General features: G+C 33.8%; 1 protein-coding gene across 3 annotated transcripts in view; it reads right to left on the bottom strand.

Moving 5' to 3' along the window:
• The window catches only part of EPHA3 (EPH receptor A3), a 362,563-nt gene that overhangs the window by 258,423 nt on the left and 92,665 nt on the right, over window positions 1-11,475 (bottom strand). For all 3 annotated transcript variants that reach the window (XM_055086086.1, XM_024120412.3, XM_024120411.3), the window contains exon 3: window positions 8,666-9,326. In XM_055086086.1, coding sequence (XP_054942061.1) covers window positions 8,666-9,326 — 661 coding nt within the window. The remainder of the gene's footprint in view (window positions 1-8,665; window positions 9,327-11,475) is intronic.

Raw genomic sequence — 11,475 nt, forward strand, 5'->3', positions numbered from 1 at the left:
TGGAGAAAAGACAGCCTCTTCAGTAAGTGGTGCTGGGAAAACTGGACAGCTACATGTAAAACAATGAAATTAGAACACTCCCTAACACCATACACAAAAATAAACTCAAAATGGATTAAAGACCTAAATGGAAGGCCAGACACTATCAACTTCTTAGAGGAAAACATAGGAAGAACACTCTATGACATAAATCACAGCAAGATCATTTTTGACCCCCCTCCTAGAGAAATGGAAATATCAAAAATAAACAAATGGGACCTAATGAAACTTAAAAGCTTTTGCATAACAAAGGAAACCATAAACAAGACGAACCAACAACCCTCAGAATGGGAGAAAATATTTGCAAATGAAGCAACTGACAAAGGATTAATCGCCAAAATTTACAAGCAGCTCATGCAGCTCAATATCAAAAAAGCAAACAGCCCAATGCAAAAATGGGCAGAAGACCTAAATAGACATTTTTCCAAAGAAGATATACAGAGAAGAACAGTAGGGAGGTTCCTTAAAAAACTAAAAATAGAACTACCATATGACCCAGCAATCCCACTACTGGGCATATACCCTGAGAAAACCGTAATTCAAAAAGAGACATGTTCCCCAATGTTCATTGCAGCTCAATTTACAATAGTCAGGAGTTGGAAACAACCTAAATGTCCATCGACAGATGAATGGATAAAGAAGATGTGGCACATATATACAATGGAACATTATCCAGCCATAAAAAAAAACGAAATTGAGTTATTTGTAGTGAGTTGGATGGACCTAGAGTCTGTCCTACAGAGTGAAGTAAGTCAGAAAGAGAAAAACAAATACCGTATCCTAACACATATATATGGAATCTAAAAAAAAAGAAAAAGGTCATGAAGAACCTAGGGGCAGGATGGGAATAAAGATGCAGACCTACTAGAGAAAGGACTTGAGGACACGGGGAGTGGGAAGGGTAACTTGCGACAAAGTGAGAGAGCGGCATGTACATATATACACTACCAAATGTAAAACCGATAGCTAGTGGGAAGCAGCCGTATAGCACAGGGAGGTCAGCTCGGTGCTTTGTGACCACCTAGATGGGTGGGATAGGGAGGGTGGGAGGGAGGTGCAAGAGGGAAGAGATTTGGGGATATATGTATATGTATAGCTAATTCACTTTGTTATAAAGCAGAAACTAACACAGCATTGTAAAGCAATTATACTCCAATAAAGGTGTTAAAAAAAGAAAAAGACGGAAAATGAAAGCTAACAACAACAACAACAAAATAGAGGAAATATCACCTATGATTGAACAGACTTGAGGTTTAATGGAACTAAAAATTGTGTCCCCTCAGAAAAGAAAACTACTGTTTGGAAGAAGGTGGACAACCAATTCATGAATAATGAATATACGTAAATTCATTAAAGACAGCTGCTCTCCCTCAAGGTATCTCTAAGTTCTAATGTTTAAGTTAAAAGAGAGACTGTTGAATTGGTGAGTCTGTCATATGTAAGTGTTTTAACACAGATTTAAACAAGAGAGCAAGGAAGATTATACAATCCAATGATACCAATGTATGACAATAATGATGTTGTTCAAATACTATTACCCAGTGCTAGATACTCTGCAATGGGCTATGTATACATTCGCTGGCAATTCTAAAGGTTGATATTGTTGCTCCCCTTTTGTGGGTAAGGAAACTGGGGCTCAAATTGTTTATCCACACAGCATTTCTGGGACTCTTGAGCCCAAGCACTTGTCAGCGACAAGAGCCTTTGGCTAAATGAACAATTAGTGGCAAAGTGAAGGTTGAGGACAAAATTGAGGAAGTTTTCTGAATCATGTTAATACTACCATAATTTATTACATAAATTGGTGAGAGATGTAAAAACTTGAATTAATTAAAGGTTTTATAGCTATTTAAAGCTGTCATAACGTATCTGTTTTATTTGAAAGTTATGTACATTTTTACTTACTGACATATTTTTTATTCAAATAAATTCTTTGGTCTGAAAAGTCATGGGTTGCAACAGTTAAAGGCAAAGTGGGAATGGAATGCTGTCATTTTAAATTCAGGGAAAATGAATAAAATTTTACAGATCAAGGTAAGAAGCCTGATAATCTCAGTGCAGTCATTACAGGGTGAATAAATGCCTTAAGTACTAAGTGTGTAAAATTAAGGGATAAAGTTATTTTAGCATCTTCATAAGTAGTTAGATCCTTGCTTTATTATAGGTATGAAACTAGTGGAAATTGATTTTTGCAAGCCAGAAAAATAATATTCATCATAAATTCACAAAAGAGAAAAAGTATTCTCTTGGCTACTATATAAGTATTGTTATTACTTTTCATAATCTATTTATTACTATAATGATAGTTCAGATGATTCCAGTCTTAGTGTGTTGCAACTGTATGTGACCTAATAGCCAAATGCATTCATTTAAAATTAGATAAGATATACATCTTTATGTGCAAGATATTCTTAAGAACCTAGTGGATTCAAAGATATATAATGAGAGATATGTTCTCTCCAGAACTTACATTCCAAGAATGCATAGTTGGCATAGTAATCTCCCAATAATTATTCATCTAGTATGTATCAAATTGAAAACTTCATCAATTATACTCTGCTAGGTTGTAGGCACAATGTCCTTTAAAGAGACATGATGTAGTTCCTCCCCTCAAGAAACGTCCAGTCTGAAAACAACTGTAAAGAAATGCTTCTGAATTCATTAAAACATATGAACACCTCGTACTTCTAGAAGATGCGCAGAGACTGAGTAGGTGCTAAGAAACATCTAAGGTTTTCAATTTTCTCTAGCTCCTCTGTCAGAGCAAGCAGAATCTTTAAATCATTGTTATTGAAGGCTTGACCGCTTCTTTAAGAGACTTTCTGAACAGACAGAGCAATGAGTAAAGAGTAAGAGTTGGTAGGTGAAAAAAAAATAATTACAGATAACCATCAAGAAATCTAGATGTCGTCATATGTCACTCAAGCACACTTTTCTACTCAGTTGCTAATGTACAAGAACAAGGAATAAAGTTAGCATTCCACAATGAACACACAGATAAAACTCAGAGCAACAGATTCTTCAGTGACATTAGTAAGGTATTTGGTACATTAAGCTAAACAAAGTTTGTAGGAGGAAGAAATATTTATAGTAACTGCCTGGTATCTGCCTGAAATGTAATTAATTGACTATATAAAAAGCCATTAGCATTCTCATTTCTTCTCTCCAAACTAAATTAAAACAGATAACATAATTCATTAGCTAGGATTATACACACACACACGCGCACACACACATATATCACAAAGTTCCCTTTGTATTAACGTGAAATTTCCCCACACCTCCAATCTTAAAAAGTGAAAAGTGTTATGCTGAGATGTAAGAAGGATTTCCCAAGTGAATTGAACCAAGTAAATGTTGATTGTCAATAACTGAAAGCAAATAGCAGATGATTAAGTCTCATAATTTTAATTTTTCAATGTTATCTGGTTAAAAAGAGGTTTACTGACATCCTAAAATAACAACTCAACCTGTAATTTGACCATACTCTCAACATTCAGCAAGTTTGTCCAAATCTCAGGAACATGGACCAAATAAGGTTTAAGCCACACACACAGTAAATTGAGAGATACCATGAGAGATAACTTATTTAAAGAAAGGCCATATTTTAAAATTATATATTAGAGAAATTGCTAGAACCAAGTTGATGCATGACTTCTTACTTTCCTTACTAATGTTCATATTACCTCTTAGTTTAAGTTTGTGTGGTTACTTTTATGTGCATTTCTATTTTACCAAATTCATTATAATAAATACTCTCTACCCTCCTGTAGGTGCTTTTTCCTGTATTTCCAGTTTACTTGGTATGCAATTCCTAAATGATGCTTTAGTTACTAATATTTCTTTCACCATTCCCTTATTTCCTCTCTCTAACCAGTCCTTGAAAGAGAGAGATGCATCATCTTCTACCCTTACTTTTCCCCATCCTCTCTGGCAAAGAAACAGAAGATCAGCAACATAAGCATCTTATTGCAGAAAATTTTATTTTCGCGCCATTCATCTCCTCTCATACAGATACTTCCTCCCTCAACATATTTATAACTTATTTTTAAGTTTAAACTATTGACTTAGCTCTGTTTAATAATTCACTTAAAAACATATGTTCCTTTGGAGGCAGAGACCAAAACATTTTAAAATACACACACACACACACACACACACACACACACACACACACACACACACATTTTGAACTATAAACCAAATTAGTTTGGCAGTGATAATGTTCATCTTTCTCTTTCTAGTGCGCTCAGCAGAATTTGGCACATAGTAGAGGCTCAATAAATGTTTAATAATTGAATAAATGGTCAAAGCATAACTTTACTACTTTTTCTCATTTCAGGAAAAGTGGACTGTTGTTAAAGTTTGCATGAAATACAAGAGAAGTATAATGACATGGTTAAAATTCTGGTCCTGTATAAAGATAACTTTGGTTTTATATATAGTTCTGAAATTGATGGATGAGTTTTTTGACTACAGAATATTTTTACCAATATATTTTTCCTATCAAACAGAGATTGTCTCATTTTCATCATTTAGTTCACTGAACTTTAACTATCCCAAATATCCATGTAGAGTGAAATAGATAATTCATAATATTTCATTACTAAAGTCAGAAAATGACCTATTTAAGAAATTTAGATCCTTTATAAGGCCTCCCTACGGAACAAGCTCAGAACGCAAAACTTTAATGGGACTTCTACACATTATGAGACTTTTGAGATAATGATTTAATAAACAAATTATAAACTGCACTTTCTGGAATGCATAAGCTGGGTAAGTTAGTTAGCCCTTTCTCCCTACCCCAAAGGTTGCTAAGCACAATAGTGATGAGTCCAAAACTCTCAATGCAGAGACTTCTCGTTATTAATAAACAATTTCCACTATTAATTTTGAAATACTCAAAATTAATCTCTCCTTCCCCTACCTTGCCAAGGCAGTTTGTACCCGGTAGAAGATTTATTGGTCTGTCTTGCAATAAAATTATTCATTTATTTATCCGGTTTTCATACTAGATTGCGAGCTCTTAGAAGGGAGATACGCTGACTTATTCATCTATGTTTCTCTGGTGTCTGGTACATTATTACATAGAACTTACAGGTATTGAATTAAATTTGGTAGACTTTTTGGCATATCTAAGATGTTTGTCAATCCACATATCCAAATTTTGTTAGATATCACCTGGGCTAAGCTTAGTCTTCCCATGACATTTTGGCTAGTAATTCTTCTTTCTTAAAAACCTAGAAACAGAAAGATGTGATAAATAAGCTGAAACAGATGAACCTTATATTGACAGATTCTTGGTTAACTTTGTGCTAATTCTCTATGGTCCTACTCATCCTTCAATATACAGTACTCTAACTCCAGTAGAATCTATGTACCTGTGGGGTTTCGTAGTCTCTGCCACCACTGGACTGAATCACAGGGAAGAAGTGTGGGTTAAGGTTACAACTGCCACCTTTAGAATCAGACTGCCTGGTTTCAGACTGCAACTTCAGCACTCACTAAGGGACCTAAGGCAAGATATTTAACCTATCAAAGCTTTTTTTCTCATTTTAAAAATGGAGATAATAATAAGGATGTACTTATAGGTTATTTTGAAGGATAAATGAGATAAATCATGGACATAACTTAGCAAATCAGCAGTGTCTGGCATCCAATAAGTGCTTAATGAATATTTTAAAACATCTCTGAATTCTTACTATACTTCTCAGAATGAAGTAGATGCTCCTTAAATATTTGTTGAAACAAAGTGAATGAGTCTTGTTTTCCTCTGTTTTAGGCAACTGTAAGCCTATGGTTGCTGATCATTGTGTTATAAAATTATCCTGAGGTGTTTAAAATCTGGCTCTGTGTGTATGTCAAGGTATTGTGCCATCCTTTTGTAAAACAAAACAAAACAAAACAAAAATGAACTCATGAAATACAGGATATCTATTTAGTTATCTTTTTCACCTGTATCTTTTCTAAGTATTACCATTCCTTTTGTGTGCCTGAATTGAAGTACTGCTGATAAAACAATGACTTGTGAGAGTCATAAGCTATTCTGACTAGTCCACAAGCTTATTAAAAACCAACCAAAATTTTAAAATTAAAAAAGGAAAGCATAACAAACACCATCACTACCACTGACAACAACAGCAAAATTACAAGCCTCAAGCCATGATGGCCTACTCTATTACAGATACCAGGCCAGAATTAATTGGTTGAGTATCGGATTTTTAAGACATAGTAGACTATGCACTAAACTGACCTATTAAAAGAAATATTTGTTAAAATAAAGTTGGTTTAGACTAGGTACTACATGTAAATCAGCATGAAATAGAATACATTGACACATGGTCTAATAATCTGAGTACACAAAGGTTTTTTTACTTATTACGAAAAGAGGGGAAGCCAAGATTCACCTGGCAACATCAGCAAATGTCAATATATAACCATAAGAACAAGCTGCACCTTTAAGTTACATCACTGAAAAGTCAATCCCAATCATATCCCATTTCATGTGCTATCTCTAATTCTACTATAATTATTTTTATTGGTTTATCTTCAAGATTTTTTCTTAGAATAAAAAATTCTATACTATTTATGCATATGTATCTCTTATTCTGCAACCAGTATTTTTAAATGTTGAAAAAGTCTGTGATAACATAGCATCACTATATCAAGGAGGTGCTATTGATGTCCTTCAATATAATAAACGACAAAACTCAAGGATGTAAAAATTGGACATAAATATTATCTCCAGGAGTAATTCTGACATAGGGTACCACCGAGTAGCATAATAGTTACTTTAAAGACGTGGTTCAGTAAATTAAAATGAGGTTAAAAAATAGAAGCAATTATGAATCTTGTGAACTTTCTGAATACAACTTAATGTGACTCTCTTTTTAATAATTCTTCTACTAAAGTTTGTCCTCAAGACAGCATGTAATATAGGCTAATTATATGTATGTTTTATTTATTTTTATTAACATTTTTATGATTTTATTTATTTGCTGATACTTATTTTTCTATTTCTTGTAACTCTGAATGAAATATAAAGTATTATATAAAAATTATTTACAACCCAAACATCCAAACATTGATTAGGTTTCTTGCTCAATGGAATATTTTATGAGATAGCTCAACATATATTGATATATATTGTTGAGACAGGGACACACTATTCCTTTCTTGGTGTGGACATCAGAGACTGCATCAGTAGAAACCAAACTGGAGGGAATGGACAATTTTTCAACTCTTCCTGATCTAGGCCTTTATTTAAAATAAATCACACAAATATATCACAAACAATACCATAGTGATAAAATATAATTCAAAGTGGAATATAAAGGCTATTGAGACTTCTCTCCACTCATGTATATACATAAGCAAGTAGTAGCTAGTATGTTGTTTCAATTTTAGAATTTTCAAAGCCATACTTAGTAACAGTATTGTGATGGCTCTTGCCAAGGATCTAAATAACACAGAGAAATATCAGACTAGAGTGTACCATTTGCTGTCATTAAAAATAAATTCTATAAACTACCTATAGTCAAAAGCAAAATGCTATATTCTGTTTAGATTCTTAGAAAGGTCAATTTATGTATAACGTAGATTCATTTCTTCCACATGGACTTGAGTCCTACTGAATGGCCACAAGTAGAATATCAAACTCAATTCTTTGACAGAGTTTAACAGCAAACAAAGGTATTAAAACAGACTAGATTTCAAGGACTAGTTACTTAAGTTCTCCTGTGTATTTATACACTTAAAAATTAATAATAATTTCAGTGTGTTCTTCAACACAAAACCTTGCCTAATGCTAAATAACAAATTTGGGGATTAAGTGGAACTTATCATCTGATATAATCTTCTATGGAAAAGATTATCTTTTAATTGATTTTATTTCAAGTGCAAAGAGATTTTTAATAAAAATCAACTTGATAACACAGGTCAGGTTCTCTGATTCTATATAAAGGATCAAATATGCATTCCCACCTAAGATGTGGTATATATATATATATATATGTGTGTGTATATATATATACACACATATATATATATCCTCCTGAGCAGCCAAAAGGGCCAAATCATGAAGCAAAATTTAAAAATTTTTACATTACTCCTCTATACATTAAACACTGAAGGACTGAACCTGGATTTTTAAATAAAATAATTTTTATTAAACACTAATGCTTTGTAAGTAAACCCATATTTTAAGCGCAGGTTTCACTGAAGAAAATACTATATTTTATAGCAATGAATTACCTATTGCTATAAGAGTGATAAGCACAAACATAAATAGTCAATGCAGGATCTAATTCTCTTAGACTCAGATTAGCTGAGTGCCAATGATATTTCTTCCCTCTACAGAAAAGAGACAGAGACTTTTTTTTCTTTCAGTTCATCTAGTGGGGTGTAGGCCAGCACCACATAATCAAACATGCTACTATTTCTACATCAAATTATGAATCATCACATCAAGTGGGATGGATAAATTTAGTCTATAAATAGACTCTGTTCAGTTTGACACATGTTTTGCTGCCAAGTGAGTTCAGGTTGGGTTCATTTCTTTCAATTACTCTACCATAAATTCACAGGTAAGAAATACCACTGCAGGGAAAATAGAGAAGACTCTTACCTTGGCACATAAAACCTCTTTCTTCATAGCCAGCATTGCATGAGCACTTGCCAATGGGTACAAGCCATTCACCTTCTGTACTACAGTACATCCTGGGAGGATCTTCCTCCTTAGAATTGTTAACACAAGAACCTCTAACTTCCACCAGGGATTGGGAATCCATGGGTACTGTGTCTGGAAACATAGCCAGATTCTTCACTGTAAACGGACACTTTTTGAAGTACACTCTCACAGACACTAAGGCAACACAAGCACCAACATCTTGAAAAGCCAAATAAAATCCCTTTTTGTTTACAGGACCTACTTCTCTAACCTCGGTGTTGAGTTTAAGAATACGGTCCCCAAGATCCATTTGTGTGAAACTTTCATCAGCTGCAATGGTGTCAATCTTTGTAAACTGATGTTCTCGGAATTTGACCCCATGATCATCATCAGACTCCATGTAGTATAGGTTGAAAGTCTCCTTGCAAGTTCCCAAAACCAATGGAATGCTATTGCAGTCCCGGAGAGTGAACTTGAGCTCCACGTAGATCTTCTGAGCTGAGTTCCTGGGGACCCAGTTTGTCCTCAGCCAATTATTTTGACTATGATCCATGACATTGCACACCTGGTAAGTCCTGATGGGTGTGTAATGTTCATCAACACCGCTGATCTCTTCCCACTTGAAGAATCAAAGAAGAAAAAAAGAGAGGCAGAATTAATGAGTTAAGCATGATGAATAATAGTGCATACAAGATGAGGGTGTCAATGGAATCACAAGATATACAAAATAAATGAGCAGAAACTGCTTTAAAAAGTTTCAAGACTTTTTAGAACAGTGAAGCAGTGCTTTCTTTGATCCTTAGACAGGTTTTGAGAAGTTTTTAATTTAGCAACACATTGTTTGTGTTACTTACGATTCTACAACTATTATACCATCTGTTTCTATTACTCCTGTGTCTACACTTTCTTTATACCATGCCCAGGTTAGCCTATATTGCTGCCAGGAAAACACATATTTTTCCATGTCATACTAGAGTTCTAATCTTCTATGGCTCTCCATTACCTATGCAATAACTTCACGCTCTTTAGTTTGGTATTTGTGTTTTTCCAAAAACTGGTCCCAACCTACATTTAATTTTTTCTAAAAGTTTGAATTGAGATTAGTGAATTACATGTTTCACTTATGCACATACTATGTTCTTGTCAATGTGAACATTTTTTACTGTTTTCAAAAGAAATATTGGATCTTCTTTTCTTATGCTATAAAAAAAAGAGAGCACTGGTCTGTGCTCTTTTCTCCTTGATGTTTCCCATAACCCTGCCATGCTTAAGAAACTTTCTGCTTTATATAATGTTTATTAAATACCTTTTTTATAAATTTAATTCATGATACATGCTTAGATTAGTTTAATTTTGTTTCATATGCATTTGTTAGATTTTAGACCTCTTCATATCCTCTATAATATGCAGCACACAACTTCACCTTTTGGGAGATGCAAAAAAATTATTTTTTTCTTTTAATATATGTAGGAATAACTCAAGGAAATAATGAATATAAAGTTCTTAGAGAATATATTTTAATTTTGTAAATAAATAAATAAATTAAATCCTTCTGAAGCCCATTAGAAATGGGTTCCTAAATTTTTCTCCATTAAGAGAGTTACTTATTTTCATAAGGAGTAAGTTTTAAATACTTTTAAACTAAATCAATGGCATTTAAAGTGTATTAACATTTTTTTCTACTTATTAAAAACACATAAAGATGTGGCACATATATACAATGGAATATTACTCAGCCATAAAAAGAAATGAAACTGAGTTATTTGTAATGAGGTGGATAGACCTGGAGTCTGTCATACAGAGTGAAGTAAGTCAGAAGGAGAAAAACAAATACCGTATGCTAACACATATATATGGAATCTAAGAAAAAAAATGTCATTGAAGAGATTAGTGGTAGGACAGGAATAAAACACAGACCTACTAGAGCAGAAACGAACACACTATTGTAAAACAGTTATACTCCAATAAAGATGTTAAAAAAAACACAAACACATAGGAATGCCAATCCACAACTTCTAGGCACAGAATGAGATAAAATGTTATTTTTTTAAATTGATGGTAACCAAAAGCAAAGAAATATGGCATTTATTTGGACTTTGAACCTCATTAGAGGAGAAAATAATTATTTACATTAGGGTGTTTGAATATCAAAAGCAATTTGTGGACCCCCACCAGTGTGAGAAACACAGTTTTAGAATTCCTTCTTCCCCTTAGCTCTCCTACCAATCTAAGAGCAAAACAAAAGCAAATAATTAAACAGCACTTATTTTAATAACTTTGATCATTCAGGGTCTGGAATATGAGAGGCATTCATTTTCTGGAGGCAAAATTGACTAGTCTTCATTGTCACACCCAAGATCCAACAAAGGAACAAATTTTGATTATTTTAGAAAACCCTAGCCTCTAACATACAAGATATATCTATATCTTAACGTAAGAAAATATTCATACTGTATTTTTCATAATAACCAATATATCATTTTCAAACATCCACTCTATAAATGTATTATACAGAGAGCTTTAAAGAAGAAGAGTATACATGAGATTCTCAGTAAGTCACATTCAAAACAAAATTAATGTATAACTTAAAAAATTAAACAGAGTGAACTGAGTTGGAGCTCTGAAAAACTGTGATGTTAAAAAGTTAGTATTGGGCTTCCCTGGTGGCGCAGTGGTTGCGCGTCCGCCTGCCGATGCAGGGGACCCGGGTTCGCGCCCCGGTCTGGGAGGATCCCACATGCCGCGGAGCGGCTGGGCCCGTGAGCCAT

The sequence above is a fragment of the Physeter macrocephalus genome, chromosome 1 (assembly GCF_002837175.3).
Source record: "Physeter macrocephalus isolate SW-GA chromosome 1, ASM283717v5, whole genome shotgun sequence".
Taxonomy (NCBI): Eukaryota; Metazoa; Chordata; class Mammalia; order Artiodactyla; family Physeteridae; genus Physeter; species Physeter macrocephalus.